This window comes from Carcharodon carcharias, chromosome 1, assembly GCF_017639515.1.
Source record: "Carcharodon carcharias isolate sCarCar2 chromosome 1, sCarCar2.pri, whole genome shotgun sequence".
Taxonomy (NCBI): domain Eukaryota; kingdom Metazoa; phylum Chordata; class Chondrichthyes; order Lamniformes; family Lamnidae; genus Carcharodon; species Carcharodon carcharias.
In genome coordinates, this window is record NC_054467.1 from 97,189,721 (window position 1) to 97,215,748 (window position 26,028).

The 26,028-nt window shown below is 41.8% G+C and overlaps 1 protein-coding gene across 2 annotated transcripts in view; it reads left to right on the forward strand.

The window, feature by feature from the left end:
* Positions 1–7,731: 7,731 nt before the first annotated feature.
* Positions 7,732–26,028, forward strand: part of bmp2k (BMP2 inducible kinase) — a 136,273-nt gene continuing 117,976 nt past the window's right edge. For both annotated transcript variants that reach the window (XM_041193141.1, XM_041193150.1), the window contains exon 1: positions 7,732–8,276. In XM_041193141.1, the coding sequence (XP_041049075.1) occupies positions 8,114–8,276 (163 nt within the window). In that variant the 5' untranslated portion in view covers positions 7,732–8,113. The remainder of the gene's footprint in view (positions 8,277–26,028) is intronic.

Genomic DNA, 26,028 nt, shown 5'->3' on the forward strand with positions numbered 1-26,028 from the left:
ATGCTACCTACTAAGTCAATAGGAAAGGAAAATCAGGCTGAGTATATAATGGGTACCCAATCCATAACTGCCCATTTTTCATCCCACCAAAACCAAGTTACGCTCCTTGTGAGCCCAAAGTCACTTCTGGTTCTCTGCCACTTGGTTTCAAATGGTAAAGACAATGGTATTAGCACTGTATAAGTGCCCTGTAATCATAAGAACCACAAAGAAAACGACTCACTACGTAATCTATCTTGCACATAATAAAAATATTTCCCATTGAAGATAAGATTGTAATTTAATCTCACTGGTCAGGTGACAAACATTCAGTTGGAGATTACTGCACAAGGCTTGTGAAGTAATATAACCATATTTCGAGCTAGTTAAATGAACTTAACATTCATCTTAACATTTAATATTGATATCTAAGCTTTAATTTTACAAAATTCTTCTTGTCATCGCCAAAGCTTCACCCTATACACTCACTGAAACTTCCACGACTTGCTTCCTATTCCATACTAAGTTCCATTTTAAATCACTCCAATCTCATTGACCTCTACAGCTGTTATCCATAAATACATTGTTTTAAAATCCTTGTTCTTATTTACAAATTTTCCACGATCTTACTTTATCTATTTCTTAACTGTCCTTTTCATGAAACCCAATTTGCATTCCCTTCAGTTTCAAAACTAGTCTATTGTGAATTCCACTTGTGGTCACCAATGTTGGTTTAATGCATTTGTGGAGGCTTCATCACAGGCCTATTGCCTCGACTACCCTGCCCAGTCAAACAGCTTTTTTTGTCCATTTCCAATTGTTTATAACGAATAAACAAAAATGTTCAAAGAAAAAAAGTGTTTACAAAGACCTGGCGTGAACATGATGGACTGAATAGCCTTCTTTTGTCTTGTAACCATACTATGATTCTAGTGCTACCTGTGATTTGTCTCCTCAGTTCACTGCAGTGTCCAGAAGATTAATCTTAAACTTCTAGAGACTCCAGGACAATTCTGTAGGATTGACAACACTATTCCATTTCCCTAAACTCTACAATCAGCAGCAAAGTGTTCAATCATTATGGCTCTGTATTCGGGAATTTATTTGCAAAACTTATCAACATTTTCATCGCTTTCAAAAGCCCCCTCAAAACCAATCCATTTGATCATGCCTTTGGACACCTTTGCTAACTCTTGCTATTCCTCTATTGCCATGTGAGATGTTTTGAGACGTTTTGCTGTGTCAACTAATGTATATGTGATTAAATTGTTAATTATGCAGAACTTCCGCCTTTTGCTGACTTCAAAATGTTGCAGGCGGCAGGGCAGAGGTGAGATTACAGCTTTTGAGTTTTGATTTGCTTATACCAAAAATTCATCAAAACCAACAATGTACCTATTGTGCTTGGGAATTTTGATTATTTGTTTTTTCGCAACAGGGATTTGGGCATGAATTATGTTTAAGTGTTGTGTTTGAAAACAAAGTGAATTTTCACAGATTTAAAGAAAGCTATAGGCTGCATATATTGAAGCCAGATGAGTCAGAATGTTGTGGTTTACTCTCTATTTCAAACTGAAACAATAAGAGTCTATTTCCTAAGAAGATAGGATGGTCCCTAATTGAGAATAGCAACTGTTTTCTTTAAGCGCACCCTCATGGAAAAAGGAAAAGTTGCTTGTTTTATTAACACATCAAACAATTATTGAATGGGAAATCAATCACAAGGACTTCCTTCCAACTAGCTAGGAACATGGAGAATAAAAATGACTAAGGATCATAAAGCTTGCTCAGAGAGGAGGCTTGGCCTCACGAGGGGAACTCCGCTCATCTCCAGTCTACAGCTGGTCATGATCAGAAGGCTGAGCAGATGTGTTTTTTGAATTTTTTTGCTGTGAAGTAGGGTTCGGTAGTTAATTAATTCAAAGTGAAACTTCTTTACATCTGTTAATCCGTAAATTCATTTGTTGTCTGCAAAAAAAGCAGTTTACATTTAATATCTGCCTTGTCTTACAAATGTTTTTGTCCACCTTTGAAAAGATTGGAAAGGTGCATATGAAGATGTGCAGAGCACATTGGGTCAAAATTTTCTGTCAAGGTAAAGGTGAAGCTAATGGCGCTTGCTGTTATTTGTGTGTAAATGGTACAGTAACTTCAGGCAAGGAGCAGATGCACAACTAAACATGAATATTCAAACTTTTCTGTGTTGTACCGCTCCATTATTAGCTCTGCAATAATGAAATTTAGCTTTGGAGGAGCTTCAGCCAGTGCCCTTGTCCATTAGGTATAAGAAGCTTGCTCCCGGTGCGGATGAGGGCACAGACTGCAGGGACGATGAGCGAACTGACCAAGCACCATGGTACAGAGCGCCATTCAAGAGGGGGGAGAAAAGAGAAATGTAGTCACAATAGGGGATAGCACAGGGAATAGATACTGTTCTCTACAGCAAAGAGAGAGAGTCCCAAAGGCTGTGTTGCCTACCTGGTGCCAAGGTTAAGGACATATCTTCTGGGCTGGAGAGAAACTTGGAGTGGGTGGAGAAGGACCCCGTTTTTGTGGCCCATGTAGTTACCAACAACATAGGTAGAAGCTGAGGGACTACGAGCACCTCGGGGCTAAATTAAAAAGCAGAACCACAAAGGTAATAATCTTCTGCTCACTACCTGAGCCATGTGAAAATTGGCATAGGGTAAATAAGATTAAAGAAGTAAATGTGTGGCTCAAAGATTGGTGTGGGAGAAATGGGTTCCAATTCATTGGGGCACTGGCACCAGTACTGGGGAAGGGGAGAGCTGTTCCGTTGGGACAGGCTTCATTTGAACCATGCTGGGACCAGTGTCCTGGCGAATCATATAACTAGGGATGTAGATAGGACTTTAAACTAATTAGTTGTGGGGGAGGGTTCAATTGAAGGGAAGTTTAAAAAAATAATAAAGAAATGAGAGAGCAGAGGTACAGCGTAGTGAAGAGGTGAACGATAATCAAAGTGCGAAGGGAAGTGGCAGAAAATATAAGTAGAAGAGTGCAGCAGAAATCAGAATCACGATGAGTAATAATGGTAAAAAGTCAAAGCTTAAGGCTCTTTATCTGAATGCACACAACATTTGTAACAAGATAGGTGAGTTGATGGCACAAATAGGAATAAATGAATATGACTTGATAGCTATTACAAGGACGTGGTTGCTGGGTGACCGAGACTGGGAACTCAATATTCAAGAGTATTCAGCATTCCGAAAAAATAGGCAAAACAGAAAAGGAAGTGGGGTAGCTTTGTTAATAAAAGAAGGTAACAGTGCACTGGTGAATAGTGATATAGGTGCAATAGATCGTGATATGGAATCAGTTTGGGTGGAAATAAGGAATAGCAAGGGGTAGAAGTCACGGATGGGAGTAGTCTTTCGGCCCCCAAAGTGTTGTCTTACTGTTGGATAAATTATAAATCAGGAAATAATGGAGGTGTATAAGAAGGGCGCTACAATTGCCATGGAGGATTTTAATCTGCATATTGGCTGGACACATCAGATTGCCAGGGCTAACATGGAAGATGAATTTGTAGAGTGCATCAGGGATTATTTCTTAGAGCAATACATTGCAGAACCTACCCGGGAGCAGGCTATTTTAGATCTAGTAATGTGCAATTAGGTGGAATTAATAAGAGATATCATAGTTAAGGATCATCTAGGGGGTAGCGATCACAACATGGCAGAATTTCAATACAGTTTGAGGGCGAGCAACTTGGGTCTCAAATCAGTGTCCTCAACTTAAATAAGGGCAACTACAGAGGTTTGAAGAAAGAGTTGTCTAAAGCAGGCTGGGAAAATAGACTAAGGAGAAGGTCAGTGGATAAGCAGAAGCAGACATTTAAGCAGATATTTCATAATGCTCAGCAAAAATTTATCGCGGTCAAAAAGAAGGACTCGATGAGAAACATGAACCACCCACGGTTAACAATGGTGGTCCAGGAGAGTATCCAATCAAAAACAAAGGCATAAAAAGCGGCAAAAACTAGTGGTAAGCCAGAGGATCGGGAACATTTTTAGGGACCAGCAGCGAATGACTAAAAAGCTAATAAGGGGGAAGAAAGTTGATTAGGAAAGTAAATTGGCAAGAAATATAAAAACAAACTGCAAGAGCTTCTCCGGGTATATAATAAGAAAGAGAGTGGCTAAAGTGAGCATGGGACCCTTGGAGGATGTGACTGGAGAATTGATAGTGGGGAACTGGGAAATGGCAGATAATTTAAACTAATACTTTGCATCGGTCTCCACGGTGGAGGACACTATAAACATCCCAAAGATATCAGATAACAAGGAGCTAATGGGAGGAAAGATCTTCCAACAGTCTCTATCACAAGGGACAAAGTATTTGACAAATTAATGGAACTAAAGGCAGACAAGTCACCAGGATCCTGCTGGCCTATATCCAAGGGTTTTAAAGGAAGTGGCTGCAGAGATAGTGGAGGCATTGGTTGAAATATTCCAGAACTCACTGGATTCCGGGAGGGTCCCAGCGGATTGGAAAAATGCTAATGCGACGCCCCTGTTCAAGAAGGAAGGGAGACAAAAAGCAGGAAACTAGGGGCCAGTCAACCTAACATCTGTTATTGGGAAGATGCTAAACTCCATTATTAAGGAAGAAATAGCAGGACATTTGGAAAAGCTTAACACAATCAAACAGAGTCAACAAGGTTTTGTGAAAGGGAAGTCATGTTTGACAAATTTGCTGGAGTTCTTTGAGGATATAACAAGCAGTGTTGATAAAGGGGAACCGGTAGATGTAGTGTATTTGGATTTCCAGAAGACATTCGATAAGGTGCCACATAAAAGGTTATTGCACAAGATAGGAGTGCACGGTATTGGGGTAATGTATTAGCATGGATTGAAGATTGGTTAACTCATAGAAGACAGAGTTAGGATTAATGGGTCTTATTCAGGTTGGAAAGACGTAACTAGTTGAGTGCCACAAGGTTCAGACCTAGCGCCTCAATTATATACTACTACATTAATGACTTAAAAGGGCAGAGTGTAATATATCCAAATTTTCTGCCAATACAAAAATAGGTGGGAGGGCATGTTGTGATGAGGACATAAGGAATCTGCAAGGTGATATAGATAGGTTGAGTGAGTGGGCAAAAACTTGGTAGATGGAGTTTATTGTAGCAAAGTGTGAGGTCACATACTTTGGTCGGAAGAATCAAAATGCAGACTATTATTTAAATGGAGAGACACACCAAAAAAATGCAGCACAAAGTGATCTCGGTGTTCTTGTGCATGAAACACAAAAAGTTAGCACGCAGGTGCAGCAAGTAATTAAGATGGCAAATGGAATTTTGGCCTGTATTGCTAGAGGGTTGGAGTTTAAAAATAGAGAAGTCTTCTTTCAACTGCACAGAGTGTTGGTGAGGCTGCATCTAGAGTACTGTGTACAGTTTTGGTCCTCATATTTAAGAAATGATATACTGCATTGGAGGCCATTCAAAAGAGATTCAGTCGGCTGTTTCTGGGATGAAGGGTTTGACTTATCAAGAATAGCTAAACAGGTTAGGCTTTTATTCATCAGAGTTTAGAAGAATGAGGGGTGATCTTATTGAAACGCAAAAGATTCTGAGGAGGCTTGACAGGGTAGATGTTGAGAAGATGTTTCCACCATTGGGGGAATCTTGAAATAGGGGAATAGTTACAGAATAAGGGGCCACTCATTTCTAACTGAGATGCAAAGGAATTTCTTCTCTCAGAGGGTAGTGAATGTCTGGAATTCTCTACCCCAGAGAGTTGTGGAAGCTAGGTCACTGAGTATTTAAAGAGGTGGATAGATTTTTGAAATATCGAGGAGTTGAGGGCTGTAAGGAGCTGGCACAAAAGAGGAGTTGAAGCCTGGGGCAGATCAACCATGATCGTATTGAATGGCGGGGCAGGCTTGAGGGGATAAATGGCCTACTCCTGCTCCTATTTCTTATGTTCTTATGACACTTCACTGTTTGTCTCATCATTGACATGAATTGAATGGTGTGAGGTTGTTGAATTTGCAGGGTAGATTCAAATTAAACCCATCACCTAAAGTTAAGTATCGTTTCAAATATAAGTACTCTTTTAAAAACAGAATAAGTGATAATTACTGCCAATATTTCTAATACAAGTGTGAGTCTTATTCCTTCAAGTATTAATCATTGCTGATGATTAAAAATTTTTTAAAAAAAGAACTATCCTTTTATTCCTGTCTTCACCTTCCATCTAATCTCTTTTCCTCTCTTCATTTCTCTTTCACTGCCTGATTTGAAATTGAATTCACCCACTCTAATTCACACTTTCAGCTCAGACATTCTGCCATTTATTTCTCAGTCCTTCAATCTGATTAGTTAAGGTACCCTGCTGCTTGCCCTATTCACTTAAGTCCCAGGCACACTGTTCACCCTAATGCATCACTACAAGTACTGTATGCACTTTCAGCAACTTGTCAAGCAAAACATTTTAAAAATGAAATGCGCAAAGGCAAGTCAAACTAATGGCAGATGCCATTTGATGATGTGTAGCAAAATCAGGTCCATGATATTCAGTTCTGATTACACGTGGGTCCTAAATTATGTTGTTGTACAATTAGATATTGGGTAGTAAAGGGCACTTTCTTCAAGGCAAGATGCTAATATCACTTATAGGCAGTGAACCTCACCATTGTAATCCAAAGGATATCTAAGGCAGCCTGAAAACATGTTCCAATCACAAAGATTCATTTATGGCTTTCAAAATGGAATTGAATAATTATCTGGAGAGAAAAACTGTGCAGGGCTATGAAAAAAGGCAAAACGTGAGACTCACTGAGTTGCTCTTGCAGAAAGGTGGCACAGACACAACGAGCTGACTAGCCTCTCAATTCGTGTTGTCACCGGTCGATGATCTAAGTAACGTTCCCCACTCCACTTCAGGCAAAAGTAAAAATAGACCTATTTAACACCTACTTTACCTCTTAGAAATTGCCAGGCTGACCATTAAAAAAACATACCATCATTCCAAAATAGAAAACATGGACTACCTCACTCCACCTTCCCCAGTGAGGTCTCTATTTTCCATCGATTTTTGGAATGTAGCGATGTTGTTCATATAGCAATGTCCTGTTACAAATAGAACAAATATAATGTCACCACGGAACTTGGAAAACAACAGCTGTAAATCTGATAGATCTGCATGTATGTTCTTCTGATTATGGCAACTAGATAACCCATACCCAAAGTTAAAGCATGCATGACATCCGAAATAAATTTGATTTGCAAATGAACTTCACATTTTAGAGCCACTAGAATGCACTTCTTCAAAGTTATAATGGATTTTGGGAAAAAAAAAGGTATTTCGGTTCTTCTAATTCGTGGCAGGTTTAAGTTACAGCTTGAAAGAAGTCATAAAAAGTTATGCTGGGCGAGGAGTGTCCATTGTAAGACACACCCAACATGTTTGCAAATCGGTTACCCCGTTTGTTTGTTTGCTTGGTCCGAATTAACTTTTGTAAAGTTTTGTTTTCCTTTCAGAAACTTGCACTTTCAGTCTGTTCAGTTTAACCCCTATAGAAAACAAAAACACTCCCAACCTTCAACACTCTTCCGCGTCACGACCAACTTGACGGCGGAAAAAGCGCGGGCGCGTTAGATGACGGGCAGCAGAACCTACCAATCAGAACCGAGGAAGTAGGCAGAGGTGGGAGGAGTGACAGTGACCTGACCAACCAGTGCGGGGTGTGGGCGGGAGCTGGACCGGTTGGGTTGATTGTGGGGTCAGAGTATGCTGGGTAAATAGAAGAACACACGGGTCGAAACCCTTCCTCCCTGGTAGCTGCTGTCCTATCTCGGTGCCAACTTCAACAGGATGGAATCTGGAAGCGGAATTTAGAATCATTTGAAGTGCCTGGTGGAACGGGATGCCGTTAGGTCGCTAGTTGCCGCCAGGGAGGAGAAGGGGGAAGGGACGGCGCTCGGCTCGGCTCCGAGACCGCGTCTCCTGCGCAGCTCTGCAAGCCGCTGGGCGGGCGGCGTCGCGGCCGATCACCTCCCCCCCCTCCATCTCCAAGCCCACTCTGTAAACGTGAAGAGGGACGACAGGCTGTTTGTTACGCTTCGCTCCGGTCTGGAAGTTGCCGCTACGCTCTGTGAACCATGAAGAAATTCTCCCGCATCTCGAAGCCCGAGGGAGCGGGTTATGTCGGTGCTGGAGGAGGAGGAGGCGGCGGCGGCTCGATGGGAAGCGCCAGTAACTACCTGGGCAGAGTGTTCAGCGTGGGCCGTTACCAGGTGACGGTGGAGGAGCTGATCGCCGAAGGTGTGTGGGGGTTTGGGGTGGGGGGAAGAAAAAGTCTCTGACACTCCAGTCCAGTCCACTCCACCATCTCTCACTTCCCAGCACTGACCGGACCCGACAACATTTTCCCCTCCAGCATTTACTCTCAACGATTTTATCTTCAACAACATTAATGTACAAAACCCCCGTTTTAAGGATCAGGAAGCATTTCCCCTTTTTATAAAAATAAATGATTTGGGATCGGATGGTGCTGTCATGTGCGAACTGTAGATACTTTGAAAATGACACTTCGCTTCTTTTTTTATTACCCGTTTGCCCGTGCTCTGTGTCGAATTTTATTTTAATGTTGTCTTCTTTTGATCCCTTAGCCAGCGGTGTGTTTTAATGTAAGTGTGACAAATTTCAGTTTTCTTTCTCCTCTCTGCAGTACTGCACGTGCAAATCAAACTTAGCAAGTACATCTGAGGAATGAGAGTGTGCAGCATGTTAGACAGTGTACCTTTACTGTACAGTAACATGCGGGTAAACATTGTTGTAAAGCAGATAAACATGCTTCGATATTGTGTGTGTCTTTCTGTACAGTATTAGGTCTGAAGCCTGTTAAATCTGCTTGCAATACGGGACACCCCCCTCCCCCTTGGCAATTAAGTGCAATAAATTTATCTGACCAATGAAAGTTGGCAAAAGTGTTTGTGTTGGCACGGTTCTGGCAAAGGATATATACTTGCAAGAAATATCATTGCAAAACTAATTTGTTACAGTATTTCACAACTCACTTTGTACAGTACATACAGTGAATACTGGACTATAGCATATGCAACATTGTATCTCAGCCTAAGCTAAGCGCAAGGAAGCTATTTATTTGATCACGCATTGCATAGTACCTAGTTTCTATGAAACAATTAAGTAGGAAATGTTTTTATTATACAAGAACCTGCTATTAGATAATATGATAAAAGCTTCCTTGTGCTACACAAACTTGTGTTTTAGATTAAAATGATTTCTGAGTATTGTGTGGTGAGTAGCTCTATAGTTAGTTAATAGTCAGGTTACCTCACTCTATTTGATCCAGTGCTTCCAACTTAATTTCCTCTGGTGCAAAGTTTGTCTCATTCAGTATTGGTAACATTATTCACTTTTGTCTTTACTGCAACTGAAACTCTCAGCTGTGCCTTTGCTATCTTCAGACATGATTATTGCAAAGCCTGCCTGACCAGCCTCCCATCATCCACCTTCCATAACTTGCAGCTTATCCCAAAAACTTCCTGCACATCCAAATCCCTGCTGCCTGTATCTTAGTCAAGATTGAGTCGCACTCGGCAACTACGCCTGCTCGAGCTAATGTACATTTTCTCCATTTCGCCCAAAAGATCAACTTAAATTCTCAGCCATGTGTTTAACTCCGTCTGTTCCTTTTAAGGTTTTATCTTTTATGACCAAGATTTTGGTTACCTGACTGATCTTTCCTTCGTTAGCTTAGTGCCTGTTGTGAGGTGCCTTGGGATGTTTTTCCAGTGTTCAAGATGTTATATAAATGCAAGGTATTGATGTCATAATTTGTTGATCTGTGCTTATCAGACAAGTTTCTCTTCTGTAATGTTAACTTTTTTTTCAAAATGATCCACTTAATTGTTTCGAAACCATATACTCCCTTTGACTAATACAGAGCTTTACCAGAAAATTAGCAGTTGATGCTGTTATAAGATTTAAAAATGTCGGGGGGTTTTGTAAAAGGGGAAGAGGGAAAATCCCTCTTTTTACTTTTTGTTTCATAAGCAGGCTTTTATATTTTGTAACTGATTTGTCAGCTACGTGTAGTTCTTCTGCATTTAATTTGTTTCTTAGTTTTATTTTTTTTTCCTTTCTACTTGGTTGATTTCTAATTGTGTTCAACTTTCATTACTCACTATTCATAACTTGGAGCCGCCTTCTCAGTTTTCTTATTTCTGCCCAGTTATGTCCCACTAAAATATTAATGCAAACACATTGCATCAAAAACCTCTGGGATTGATTGAGAGGTATGTTTTTGATATTTCGTTCTAAAAATAATGACAATTGAATTGAAAGATTAACAATCATTTGTTCCCAGGAATAAGAGGACGAGAGAACTTGGCTAAGTCTGTAACATATTTTGGTTATGCTGCTGTAGTGATGCTGGACTTATGCAAGCATTTAATTTGTAAGAAAGGAGAAAGAATTTTTTATACAGCACCTTACATTCTTATTGTAACCCAAGGATGTATCTTGTTATATATTTAAAAAAAAGTCAACAAAATGCCTTTGAAATATGGCCACTGTTGTTTATAGATATGGGGTGGAAGTTAATGAAGTCTACAGGCAGGGCAGGATAGTGCCGCAGGAGGAATTGCTTTGGAGTCTTGGTGGTGGGATAATGGAGCACTATTAATTGCACTACAGGAAGGAAGCGAAGCGGCAAAGCTACCCGGAAGCAGCAGGAAGCTTGTTAAACTCATTTTCAAGCCTGTTAATTGTAGTGTACATAGATTTACCCGAATTTTATAACGCCTTGCAATTTGTTGGGAGGCGACCAGGGCATCTGTACTTCAGAAACCTGTCCTTTAAAAGCTACTGGTTTTCACAAGCTACCTTTTGACTTTCAGTTTGAAAGTTGATCTGACTTCTGTTGAAGTAAGTTCCGGGACCAGGGAGAGAGAGAAACAAGAGTTTGGAGAAAAGCCCAGGGCAGATATGAGTAGCTGAGGGGCAGAGCCTTAAGGGGAAGCTTCTCACAGGCAGTTAGGGATGGGCAATAAACGCTGGCCTAGCCAGCGATGCCCACATCCTGTAAATGAATTAAAAAAAAGATCTGAGGTGCTGACAGGTTAGAGTGGCATCAACACATCGAAGGTTACCAGACAGTAAATGATATGTGCCTTGAACATGGGAATCATTCAGGCAGCCCTCCTGTACCTATGAGTGCTAGAGAAAATATACACAGAAAGTCAACTCCATGGTGCAGAGTCATCATTACAGACTCCGCTGCAGCAGGGGTTACAACTGTAGCTGGGCAGAAGGCAAAAGGCCAGGCAGGGGAGAGGCTAATGGAGGGTCATAATGTGATGTGAGTCTTCGGAACCTGCATGAACTACCACCAGATGTCTGAGGCAGTGCCAGAAAAGACTCCATCATCTCCAGAGACATTCACAGAGCTGTGCACCATCTTTCAGGACAATCTGCATTCATGAATTGGGTGACCACCCTCCTCAGTCCACCTTCCCCTGCCCAAGGCTTTCTGATGGAATTTCTTTAGGGCTGTTTTATTTCATTAATACAGGGTCTTGCTCTCACTGTGCTGCCAGAGCATGGTGACAACAACTGTTCTGTTCACTAAAGCTTTTGTTGAGTTGGAGTTTTTGTCATCAAATAATTGCTGCTGTAGTCTGTCAAAGGCTAAACTGGGGCAGCTGATCTGGCGTTGGATTTCTTCGTCACTGGTGCTCTTTTAAGAGAGGGGACTGCCAAGGTATGAGAAGTGCTCAACATGTTCCATAGTGTCTCCTTCTACATATATGGGAGGTGGAAAATTTGGCTGACCAAGTGTGGTTGATATGAGTTTTGTTTTGGCAATATTGAAGAATCGGTTGTGGTTCTTGTATGCAGAAGTGAAGAGATTGAGTGTGGCTTCCAAATCTGGTGCAGGGTGGGCAATGACACAGCAGTCATCCACATATTGTAGATCATGTAAATCTATGGTAGTCAGTTTAATTTTGGCACAGAGGCGATAGATGTTAGAGTTTTTCATCTACATGTTATTTAATACTAACACCAGAGGGCATTTGATCTTTGATGAGGTGAATAGCCACTGTTAGATCAGTAGATTGTAAATAGTATGTAGGGTATCTCACAGCCATGCCTGTCTGAATTTTTCAGATCGTCCACTCAAGTTAGTTACAGTCATATCATTATGAAGCAATTGCAGGATAGTAATGAAGTTCCTTAGACATCCAAATCTTCGGAGTGCAATCCACGGAGCCTCATGATTTACTATGTCCAATGTTTTGGTCAGATCAACAAATGAAATGAAGAATTCCTGTTGTTGTTGTTCTTGACATTATTTTTGGATTTGTCTGGCAGCAAGGACCATGTTGGTGGTTCTTCTGAAAGCCTGTGCTATAGTGCATCTCTCGGAGGATTTCCTTAGCCACAGGAAGTAGGTGTTTCAGGAGAATGTGTGTCAGGATTTTTCCTACTATGGAAATACCTTAAATCATGCTGTGGAAACTATTTCCCTGTTAGAGATAGTTATAAAATCAGGAGGGGGGAGGGGAGTTCTTTTTCCTCCCAAATCTGTAGGATGAGTGCATTGAGTCTTAATGTGAGCAAAGGTCTACAACTTTGAAGACCTCAGCTGTAATACCATCGGAGCCATAGGCTTTGTTGTTTTTCATTTGTTAGGTTACTTCTTGCAGCTCTCCCATCAATGGTGGTTTTCTCATGGACTCACCCTCCAGGCTATTGCCAGTGCTTTGTGGTAATCAACTGCCACTGTGATTCACAGTTGGAGTTGTTCAAAAACAAAAGTTCTTTTCAGTGTTGACAGATGGGATTGTCATTTTTAAGAAGAAAAATGGCATCTGTCAAGGGAGAGGATTTTCTCTATTTGACCTCGGTGTATTGATGGCCCTAGTGACTCCAAAAAAGCGTATCTTGATGCTCAGCATATTGTATGATTTCTTGGGCTTTCTCTTCCCACCACATATCCTTTTATCTTCTTTATTTGTCTTTGGGTATTAGCCTTGAGCTGTTGGAATGTTGCTGACTTGACTTGTGACCTTGGGTTGTTCTGCCCAGCAATAAATGCTGTCTTTTTGTTCTAGGAGGTCACATGGTTTTTGTTGAACTAGACCTGTTGACGACGATGCTTGAAACCAATGGGCTGGGCGCAGGAATCTAGTGCAGCTGACTATATTTGATCCCACTGTTCTGGAATTGAGTTTGATGTGTGAAGATTTTCCAGATTGGTCATGAGCTGCACTTGGAATTCCTCGCTTCAGTCAGGCTGTTTATAGGGCTGAGACATTGATCTTCTTCTTCTTGGACTTTTGGGCCTTGCAATGCCTTGTACTAGATGGATGATGATCACGATTGAACAAGGCAATGATCTGTCCAGCAGGCATAAGTCCCTTACATGCAACAAGTGATGCATACATCCCTTAGGTCAAGCAATGACATAAACCAGGAGACACCAATGCTTTAATGTAGGATGCCTCCATGTGGTTTTGCATTTGTCCTTCTGGGGGAAGAAGGTGTTATAATGAGACCATGCTGAGCATACTTTGTTAGCAGAAAGTTGTAATTTGCATTGGCTTTTCCCACCTTTTTTTTTCCAATGGTTCTGCTCCAGATTTTGGAGTAGCAGCCAACCCAGGCATTAAAGTCTCACCAAAGAATGATCTTTTTTTCCTCTTGGGATGGCACTGAGGACTTCTTCAAGATCAGAATAAAACTTTTCCTTAATATCTTCATCGGATTCAAGGTTCGTTGATGATGGTGGTATATTGGTGACGACTGAGCTTTAGATGAAGTGTCATGAGTCTTTCATTCATACAGTTGGGAATTCTGGCAGTGCAAAACCAACTCTGGACACAAGGGTCGTTGTCAGCTTTGCCTTTCTTTTCCAGCAGGAAGTGCTATCCCCTTGCTTCTTCCTTTAGATGTCCCTGTCCAGGAAGGTGGGTGCTACTGAAGATGGCAATGTCAATTTGAAATCTTGATAGCTCATGTGATACGGTTGTATCTCTATTTTGTGCTGAATGGTGTAGCCTCCAACGTGTAATGTGGTACTACCACCGTGCTAAATGGGACAGATTTCGAACAAATCTAGCAACTCAAGACTGGGCATCCATGAGGTGCTATGGGCCATCAGCAGCAGCAGAATTGTACTCGAACAAAATCTGTAACCTCATGGCCTGGCATATCCCCCAATCTACCATTACCATCAAGCCAGGGGAGCAACCCTGGTTCAATGAAGACTGCAGGAGGGCATGCCAGGAGCAGCACCAGTCATAACCTAAAAATGAGCTGTCAACTTGGTGAAGTTATAACACAGGAATACTTGTGTGCCAAGCAGCATAAGCAGCAAGTGATAGACAGAGCTAAGTGACCCCACAACCAACGGATCAGATCTAAGCTATGCAGCCATGCCACATCCAGGCGTGAATGCTGGTGGACAATTAAACAACTCCAAGGAGGAGAAGGCTCCATAAATATCCCCATCAATGATGGAGGAGCCCAGCACATTAGTGCAAAAGATAAGGCTGTAGCATTTGCAAAAATCTTCAGCCAGAAATGTCGAGTGGATGATCCATCTCGGCCTCCTCCGGAGGTCTCCAACGTTACAGATGTCAGTCTTCAGCCATTTCGATTCACTCCATGTGATATCAAGAAACAGCTGAAGGCACTGGATACTACAAAGGCTATGGGCTCTCACTATATTCCGATAATAGTACTGAAGACTTGTCGTGCCCCTTGCCAAGCTGTTCCAATACAGCTACAAAACAGGCATCTACCTGGCTATGTGGAAAATTGCCCAGATATGTCCTGTACACACAATGCAGGACAAAACCAACCTGGCCAATTACCACCCCATCAGCCTATTCTTGATTATTAATAAATTAATGGAAGAGGCATCAGCAGCTCTATCAAGTGGCGCTTGCTCAGCAATAACCTGCTCACTGATGCCCAGTTTGGGTTTCGCCAGGGCCACTCAGCTCCTGACCTCACTACAGCCTTGGTATAAACATGGTCAAAAGAGCTGAACTCCCGAGGTGAGGTGTGAGCGACTGCCCTTGTCATTAAGTTCGCGTTGGACTTGAGTGTGGCATCAAGGAGCCCTAGCAAAACTGGAGCCAATTGGAATCAGGTAAAAAACTCTCCACTGGTTAGAGTCATACCAAGCACAAAGGAAGATGGTTGTGGCTGTTGGAGGTCAATCATCTCAGTTCCAGGACATCACTGCAGGAGTTTCTCAGGGTATGTTCTTGGCCCAACCATCTTCAGCTGCTTCATCAATGACCTATCTTCTATCATATCCTCAGAAGTGGGGATGTTTGCTGATGATTGCATAATGTTCACCATTCGTGGTGACTCAGATACTGAAGTAGTCCATGTCCAATTGCAGCAAGACCTGGACAATATCCCGACTTGGGTTGACAAATGGCAAGTAACATTTGCGCCACACAAGTGCCAGGCAATGACCTTCTCCAATAAAAGTGAATCTAACCATCGCCCCTTGACATTCAGTGGCATTAACATCACTGAATCCCCCACTATCAACATCCTGGCTGTTACCATTGACCAGAAACCGAACTGGACTAGCTATTTAAATACTGTGGCTACAAGAGCAGGTTTTTTTTATTTGTTCATGGGATGAGGGCATCGCTGCCTAGCATTTATTGCCCAACCCTAATTGCCCTTGTTCAGAGGGCAATTAAGAGTCAATCACATTGCTGTGGGTCTGGAATCACATGTAGGAGCTCACCTCCTGACTCGCCAAAGCCTGTCCACCATCTACAAGGCACAAGTCAGAAGTGTGATGGAATACGCTCCACTTGCCTGGATAAGTGCAGCTCCAACAACACTCAAGATGCTTGACACCAGGACAAAGCAGCCCATTTGATAGGCACCACATCCATGAACATTCACTCCCTCCACCATCGACACACAGTAGCAGCAGTGTGTACCATCTTCAAGGTGCACTGCAGGAATTCACCAAGGCCCCTTAGCATCTTCCAAACCCACAACCACTGCTGGTCTAGAAAGACAAGGGCAGCAGATAGTTGGGAACACCACTATCTGGAAGCTCCCCTCCAAGTTCCTCACCATCCTGACTTGGAAATATATTGTTGTTCCTTCACTGTCGCTGGGCCAAAATCCTAGAACTCCTTTCCTAACAGCATTGTGGATATACCTACACCACATGGACTGCAGTGGTTCAAGAAAGCAGCTCATCACCACCTTCTCGAGGGCAACTAGTGGTGGGCAATAAATGCTGGCCCGGCCAGTGAAGCCCACGTCCCATGAATGAATACAAAAAAAGATCTAGCAGCTCAAAACTGGCATACTTGAAGTGCTGGGATCATCAGCAGCAGCAGAATTGTATTCCACCACTATCTGTCTCCTCATTGGCCAACATACCCTATGCCATTACCTTCAAGCCTGGGAACCAAACCTTGACCAGTGAGCAGTAAAGGACAGCAGAACACCTGACAGCACACCCACGTATCTAAAAATAGGGTGCCAGTCTGGTGAAGAAATATCACAGGACTACATGCTAAAAATAGGAAACAATATACTGTGGAATGAGCTAAGATAGATATCAAGAAATGTCAGAAGATACTGGATAGAGCAAAGGCTGTGGGCTCTGACAACATCCTGGCTGTAGTACTGAAGATGTGTGATCCAGAACTTGTGACGGCCCTGACACCAAAGTAGCACTTAACAGACAGTGACATCAAGAAGCCTTACTAAAATTCAAATCAGTGAGATTTGGGGGAAACTCTCCACTGTCTGGGGCCATACCTAACTCAAATGAACGTGGTTGTGGTTGTTGAAGGCTAATCATCTCAACCCCAGGACTATGTGGTGAGGAAATCTCAGCAATGTTTCAGGCACAACCACCTTTAGCTGCTTCATCGATGCTATTCCCTCCATCGTGACATTATGATGATGTTTCTTCATGATTGCACAGTATTCAGTTCCATTCACAACTCCTCAGATAATGAAGCAATCCTTACCATTTGCAGCAAGACATGAACAACATTTGGGTTTGGGCTGATGTGTGGGAAGAATGTTGCTTGAAACTGAAGTGCCATGCAGTGATCATCTTCAACAAAGAATCTAACCACCACTCCCTTGATGTTTAATAGCATTATCTTGAATCCCCTGTCATCAAATGAGGTTCACCATTGACTAGAAGCTTAACTGAGCCAGCCATACACACACTGTGGCTACAAGACTGGATCAAAGGCTGGGTTGTCTGGGGGGAATGACTCCCGAAAAGCATTTTTCACCATCTGCAAGGCACAAGTTAAGAGTATGATGGGACACTCCTCACTTGCCTGGATGAACACAGCTCCAGCATCATTCCAGGAGAAGCTTGATACCATCCAGGACAAAGCAACCTGCTTGATTGGCACCCCTTCCCTCACCAAAAATATTCACTCCCTCACTATCAGTGTTCTGTATACCATCTACAAGATACATTGCATCAACTTGCCAGGGCTCCTTTGTCAATTCCTTCCAAACCTGTGACCCGAGAAGAACAAGAACAGCAGGCACATGGAAACACCATCACCTGGAAGTTCTCCAAGTCACACACCATCCTGATTTGGAACTATATTGCCAATCCTTCATTGTTGCTGGGACAAAATCTTAGAACACCCTCCCTAACAAGCACTGTGGGTGTACCTACATATGGACTGGAGTGGTTCAGGAATGCAGCTCACCACCATCTTCTCAAGGGAAATTAGAAATGGGCAGCAGTTGCTGGCCTTGCCAGTGATACTCACACCCAGAGTAATACATATGATAGTTCAGGCTCTGTGGGGAGTCTTTGTAAGGGTATAGACCCTGCTGGAAGCAAAATCTATGGCTTTAATATGTCCCATATTTATTTATACAGCGCTATATTGCATCAAAACGTCTCGGCACCTCACACAACTAATGAGTTTTAAAATGTAGTGTGTGCCTTTGAAAGTATAGGCCCACTTCTCAGCATTCCATGCAGAAAACAGGCCGGATGCTCTGTACTATTCTAATTTGAGGCTGACTTGCACTACTAAGATGTATCCACCTTCTTTGGAGGAATAAACTTATTTTATTTTTTTGTTTAAATTAGTTTGGCAGAAACTATAATTTAGAAATAAACACAGAAAATGCTGGAAATATTCAGGTCTGTCAGCATCTGTGGAGGGAGAAGCAGAGTTAACATTTCAGGTCAGTAACCTTTCATCAATACTGAGAAAAGTTAGAAATACAATAAGTTTTGAGCAGAGTGCCCAGTCAAAAGCTGAAGTGCTGTTTCTTGAACTTGCATTAAGCTTCATTGGAACAATGCAGGAGGCCAAGAACAGAGGTCAGCGTGAAAGCAAGATTGATAATTAGTGACAGGCGACCGGAAGCTCAGAGCCATGCTTGTAGACAGAATGGGAGTATTCCACAATGTGTCACTCAATCAGACCCTATACTCCAACTCGTTGCAAGCAGAGAAAATTTAGTATGACTAGTATAAGATCAGCTGTGCTCTCATTAAATGACAAAACAAGCCCCTGCAACTAAATGGCCTATTCCTGTTCCTATGTTCCTAATAATGTTCTGATAGCTGACAGCATTGTGGAGATGTGTATGTAGGGCATTGATTCCTGAATTAAGATTAAAGATATTTGAGTTACATTCTTACTGATGTGTATATATTGAAAATGAGTTAGACAAGAAGAATTACAAAGCTAGTTATGTGAACTACCCCAATAGCAAGTGCTAAGGCTAATTGTGATGAAAAACATTGCATATATTTAGCACCTTATTCCGGAGTCGCGGAAAATTGTGGTCATGCCCCTATCTCCAACCTCCCTTTTCTATTTAATTGTTAGAATATGGTGTCACCTCCCAAATCCATGCCCATCTTTTCCACAACTCCATGTCTGAATTCCTTCAATGGGCCCTTGGCCCTGGCACTGCAGCCTTTGGCATCGTTGACCACAGCATATTTCTCCAGTACTCCACTTCCATTGTCCAGCTTGGTGGATTGACCTTTGCTTAGTTCTGTTCTTATCTAGTGGATCATTGCCAGAAAATCACTTGCAATGCAATGAGAGAAAGCTAGCTCAAAATGTAAAAACAGATATTAAGAGTTTCTATAGATTTGTAAATAAGAGTTAACAAAGTGAGCATTAGTCCTATAGAAAGTGAGTATGGGGTGATAAGAATGGAAAATAAGGAGATGGCAGATGAATTGAACAGGTATTTTGCATCAGTCTTCACTATAAGTGGTGCAAACAACATCCAAAAAAAGCTGTAAATCAGGAAATGGAAGAAAGGGAGAAACTCAGGAAAATTATGATCACTAGGAAGTGGTACTTAGCAAATCGTTGGAGCTGCTGGCTGACAAATCCCCAGGTCCTGATGGACTTCATTCTAGAGTCTTGAAAGAAGTGACTAGTGAGATAGTTAGTGCATTGGTTTTAATTTTCCAATTAATTACTTTCCTAACTTTGTGTCAACAGCAAATTTAGCAACCATACTATTGACCCCTTCACGAAGTCATTTATATAAATTGTAAAAAGTTGAGGCCCCAGCACTGATCCCTTTGGCACACCACACCATTACATCTCTGCTTACTGTTAGCTAGCCAATTTTCTATCCATGCCAATACATTACTCCTACACCATGAACTTTTATTTGGGGAAGGTTCCATTAGATTAGAAAATTAGAAATGGTAAGTCCTTTGTTCAAAAAGAGAGGGAGACAGAAAGCATCAAACTACAGACCAGTTAGCTTGACACCTGTCACTGGGAAAATGTTAGAAGCTGTTATTAAAGATGTTATGGAAGGCACTTAATTTTTCTAACAGCAATCAGGCAGAGTCAGCATGGTTTTGTGAAAGGGAAATCATGTTTAACCAATTTAGTGGAGTTCTTTGAAGGAGTCATGTGCTGTGGGTACAGGGGAATCGGTGAATGTACTGTATTCAGATTTCCAGAAGGCATTTGATAAAGTGCCGTATCGAAGGTTATTGCAGAAAATAAAAGTTCATGGTGTAGGAGTAATGTATTGGCATGGATAGAAAATTGGCTAGCTAACAGGAAGCAGAGATGTAATGGTGTGGTGTGCCATAGGGATCAGTGCTGGGGCCTCAACGTTTTACAATTTATATAAATGACTTGGTGAAGAGGTCAATAGTATGGTTGCTAAATTTGCTGATGACACAAAGGAAAGTAAATTGTGAAGAGGGCATAAGGAGGCTACAAAGGGATATGGATAGGTTAAGTGAGTGGGCAAAGATCTGACAAATAGTATATTGTGGGCATGTGAAATTGTCCATTTTGGCAAAAAGAATAAAAAAAAGCATTATGTGAATGGTGAAAGATTGCAGAGCTCTGATGTTCAGAAGAATCTGGGTGTCTTAGTGCATGAATCACATAAGGCTAGTATGCAGGTACAGAAAGTAATTACAGAATCACTTTTTAATGGTACAGAAGGAGGCCATTCGGCCTATTGTGCCTGCACTAGCTCCCAAATGAACATTATGACCTAGTGCCATTTCCCTTCCTTTTCACCATATCCCTACTCCTTTTCTCTATTCAAATGATCATCTAATACCCTCTTGAATACCTCGATTGAACCTGCATCTACCACACTTCCAGGCAGTGTATTCCAGACCCAAACCACTTGTGTGAAAAAGTTTTTCTTACATCCCATTTGCTGCTTTTGCAAATCACTTTAAATCTGTGCCCTCTCGTTCTTGATCCTTTTACGAGTGGGAACAGCTTCTCCCTATCTACTCTGTCTTGCCCCCTCATGATTTTGACCATCTCTTGTCAAATCTCCTCTTGGCTGCCTTCTCTCCAAGAAGAACACCGACCTCTTCAATCTATCTTCGTAACTGAAGTTTCTCATCCCTGGAATCATTCTTGTAAAACTCTTTAGCACTCTCTCCAATGTGTTCCCACCCTTCCTATAATGTGGCACCCAGAATTGTACACAATACTGCCTTATGTGATTCATGCACTAGGACACCCAGCCCCTTCTGAATATCAGAGCTCTGCAGTCTCTCACCATTGAGATAATTTTTTTAAAATTCTAACGAGTGACTTATATAAATTCAGCATAACCTCCTTGCTCTTGTACTCTATGCCCCTATTAATAAAGCACTCTCCACCTGTCCTGCCGCCTTCAATGATCTATGTACGTACACACCCAGGTTCTTCTGTTCCTCCACCTAGTTCAGAATTTCACCCCTCATTTTATATTATGTCCATGTTCTTCCTGCCAAAATGCATCACCTCACACTTCTCTGCATTGAACTTCATCTGCCACCTATCTGCCCACTCCAGCAACTTGCCCAGTCCTTTTAAAGTTCTACACTACCCTCCTTGCAGTTTACAACACTCCCAAACTCTGCATTATTCGCAAACTTTGAAATTGTCCTCTGCACACCAAGATGTAGATCATTAATATACATCAGGAAAAGCAAGGTTTGTAGTGGAGTTCCCCAACACTGATCCCTGGGGAACTCCACTACAAACCTTCCTCCAGCCTGAAAAATATCCATTAACCATTGCTCTGTGTTTCCTATTTTTCAGCCAATTTTGTATCCACATCGCTACTGTCCCTTTTATTCCATGAACAATAAATTTTCTCACAAGTTTGTTGTGTGGCACTGTATCAAATGCCTTTTGAAAGTCCATGTACACCACATCAGTAGCATTACTAGCATCACTTTTTCTGTTAACTTTTCAAAAAAACTCCAAGTTAGTTAAGCATGATTTCCCCTTTAGAAATCTATGCTGGCTCTTCCTCACCAACCCATATTTTTTCCAGGTGATTAATTCTATACCAAATAATTGTTTCTAGAATTTTGCCCACCACTGAAGTTAAATTGACTGGTCTGTAGTTGGTGGGTTTATCCTTACAACTTGTTTTGAACAAGGCTGTAATGTTTGCAATTTTTTAGTCCTCTGGCACCTACCCTGAGTCTAGGGAAGACTGAAAAATTATGGCCAGTGCCCCTGCAATTTCTACTCCCACTTTCTTCAGTAACCTTGGATGCATTCATCCGGCCTTGTCAACTTTAAGTACAGGCAGTCTATTCAACACTTCCTCCTTTTCAATTTTGAACCCTTCTAGTGACAGAGTTTCCTCATTTGTCACCATGGCCTGGTTAGCATTACCTCCTTGGTAAAGACCGATGCAAAGTATTTATTTAATACCTCAGTCACGGCCCCTTCGAAAGCTAACACAATGTTATAATTTATTGCAAAGGTAATTGAATATAGAAGAAGGGAGGTTATGCTTCAATTGTGCAGGGCACTGGTGATACCACATCAGGAGTACTGTGTGCTGTATTGGTCTCCTTATTTAAGGAAGGATGTAAATGCTTTAGAAGCAGCTCAGAGAAGGTTTACTAGACTAATACCAGGAGTGGGCAGGTTGCCTTATGAGGAAAGGTTGAACAGGCTAGGCTTGTATCCGCTGGAGTTTAGAGGAATAAGAGGTGATTTTATTGAAATAGATAAGATCCTGAAGGGGCTTGACAGGGTGGATGTAGAGAGAATGTTTCCTCTTGTGGGAGAATCTAGAACAAGGGGTCATTGTTCAAATATAAAGGAGTCACCCATTTAAGATGAATAAGGAGGAATGTTTTCTCTGAAGATAGTGAGTCTTTGGAACTCCCTTCCTCAAAACGCAGTGGAAGCAAAGTCTTTGAATATTTTTAAGGCAGATGTTCAGATTCTTGATAAGTAATGGGGTGAAAGCTTATTGGGGGCAGGTGGGGGTTACCATCAGATCAGCCTTGATCCTATTGCATGCTGGAGCAGGTTCAAGGGGCTGAGTGGCCTACTCCTGCTACTAATTTGTATGTACGTATGTTCATATGGCTTCTCTTCCCAATCACACAGTGTTACCTTTGGAGTCTCCCAAAGATCTATCCTTGGCTCCATTCTGTTTCTCGTCTACATGTTACCTCTCGCGATATCATCGGAATGCATAACATCAAGTTCCACTTAAGAGCTGATTGCACTCAGCTCTATCTCATCACCTCTCTGATTTGTCACGCTCTTTATCTGATGTCCAATATTAGATGAGCAGAAATTTCTTTCAACTAAATATTAAGACAAAAGAAGCCACTGTCTTTTGTCGCCTCCACAAACTCCATTCTCTGACTGCAGTTTCCATCTCTGGCAACTGTCTGAACCAGACCCTTGGAAACCCTGGTGTTGTGTTTGATGTAGAGAGGAGCCAGCGACCACACATCCGCTCCATCACTAAGACTGCCTAGTTCCAGTTCTGTAATGTCACCTGACTCCGATCTGGCCTCAACACGTTTGCTGAAATCCTCATGCCTCTGTTACCTTCAGGCTTAATTATTCCAATGCAGACCTGGCTAGCCTCCCACCTTACACCCTACTTAAATTTTGCTCATCCAAAACTCTGCTCACATCTTAGTGCACTCAAAGTCTTATTCATACAAACTCCTCTTTGCTTGCTGGCCTTCACTGGATCGTGGTTTTACACTGCCTCAGTTTTAAAATCCTCACACTTGTTTTCAAATCCCTCCATGATCTCAGCAACCCCCCCACCCCCCCATGCCCATGAAACCCATCTTTGTAACCTCTTCCAGTTCTATAAGCCTTTGCAATCTTTATGCCTCTCTAATTCTGGCCTTTTTTGCATCTCTGATTTTAATTGCTCTACAATTAATGATCCTGCTTTCAGGTACCAAAGCCCTAAGCTCTGAAATACCTGTCCTAAATCTCTCTGCCTCCTCTATTCTATTTAATGTACTTCCCTACCTCTTTGACCAAGTTGTTGGTGATTTGCCCAGGTTTGTCTTTCTGTGGCTCTCTGTGAAAAATGTTTCTATTGTAATTGGCCTTGTTAAGTACCTTGGGACATTTTGCTACTTTAAAGGTGTTACAGAAGCATACTATTGTCATAATGATCTGAAATAGTTGCACTTAATAGCCAGGCAGACGAGACCGAAGGTGCATTAGGATGGTTGAGTATAAATGTTCTGTCGAAAGGTCATGAGGACTCGAAACGTCAACTCTTTTCTTCTCCGCCGATGCTGCCAGACCTGCTGAGTTTTTCCAGGTAATTTTGTTTTGAGTATAAATCAAGGCTAACGCAATCCACATATGCCAGTAGATTGCACTGGCATGTGAAATTGAGCAAGAAGGCACTTAGAGACACAATTGGGCAAATTTGTATTTAGTGTTAATTTAACTCTCTTTCCACTTCCCTCGAGATAACTTAGGAGATGTTGCCTTGGGGACTTTAGATATCCTGTATGTAAGGTGGCATACAAATTACCATTTTGCAGGTGCTTGCCAATGGGCTGTGGCCAGCTAGATTGTGGTTAAAACAGCTAAGTAAATTATGTTATTTGTATTTTTCATGTCATTTGCCAATGGCAAGGGGCTTTCCACTTGTTCATAACATTGATTTAACATTTTAAATTGGTCATAATTGGAATCGTAGGCATGAAGCACACCTTCATATTTTTAAAGAATGGTTCAATCTTATATGCTGTCGAACACTACTTATGGCACTAGCCCAGGTACCAAATGGTTTTCTTCTTGAAATGGCTGAGGATGTCAGAAGTGGCTGTATAAAGGCTCAAAACATTTCAGGCTCTGAAATGTCTATTGTAACATCATCCCTTGTCAATCACCGTCAACAACTGTATTCTTCTCCACAGTCTCTCCTCAGTGGGCCACGTCTGTTGCTCTGTTGCTTGATTCTTGACTTGATTTATTTTGAGATTTAATTTCCTAAATATCCTAATGTAGTTAGGACATTTCCTACGATGACTTCTTCTGTCCTGTCTCTTGAATGCTTCAAATTCTATCCATGATCTGTGGTCTCTTCCTTTTCCATATGCGCCCCTGTTGGTAGTATTATCCATAGTTATAGGGTCAGCTTCATGTATATCACTGCTTCCCAAACTATTTTTCAACGTCACCCTATTTTAACACTTGAAACTTAGTGTGACACCAGCAAAAACAAAACAGCAATAAAGCAACATATTAACTTTCAGCAATATAATCATTAAAGTTTGCATATTTTTGATCAGCATATACTGTTAAATATGAAAATCTATTTTGTAAAAAATGTTGCAATATGTACTCATGTAGGTTTCAGTCAAGCTCTCCATATTCCCTGGTGACAGAAGACTCAGTGAAGGCCATCTACCTCAAACCCCTCATGCTGTAATCAGCCTCCTTTTCCCCTGACACACACTCTATTCAGCCCCTCTCTCATACACACTGTAATCAGCCCTCCTCCCCCAACACACACACGTAAGCCCCTCTTCTATCACGTTTCTTCCCCCACTCCCCTTTGGCCTTGTTGCTGGTGCCTGCGAAGCAGAGTCGTCAGCCTGAGGTAAGGAGTAGAAACACAAAAGAGTTTGAAGCTGCCACTCATTCCCAACTCAGCCTAATGACCTCCTGGTTTTTCGCGCACTCAGTCAATGAGTTGCCTGCACCAAGTCGATGCACAGACATTCCAGTCCTGCTCGGAAATTGCCACTAGAAGTGCTTCCTATGGCTAAAGGGTGCTTTGAGCTCACTGTCCATACCTTTGTTGTTTGGTAGCATTGATCCAGTGGGTCCAAGGCGGTCCAATCAATGTCTCCCCTCCACAGCTGCCATTGCTGTCTTGGAGGAAAGTGAGTTTGCGATCCCAGATCTCTGTGACCCTCTATTGGGGTTCATGACCCACAGTTTGGGAACAGCTGATTTATGTGCATGTTGAAGATGCCAAGCTGTATTCACTTCATTGCCACTTTTGACTATAAGCACAATTAATGTTTGACCCAACTGCTCATCTCTGGGTGAATATCATGTTCTTAGACTTTGATTGCTTCTTATTTTTTACTAAAAGGATTTGAGATTGAGTTATACTTAAAGTTGTGATTTTTTTAAAAATAAAGATTAATTTTCAGAATAGAAGAGCTCCAAGTGTCAATGAGGTAGGTATTGAATAGGTCTGCACAATGATTAGAGATGTTAAGCAGTTTGTTATCTTA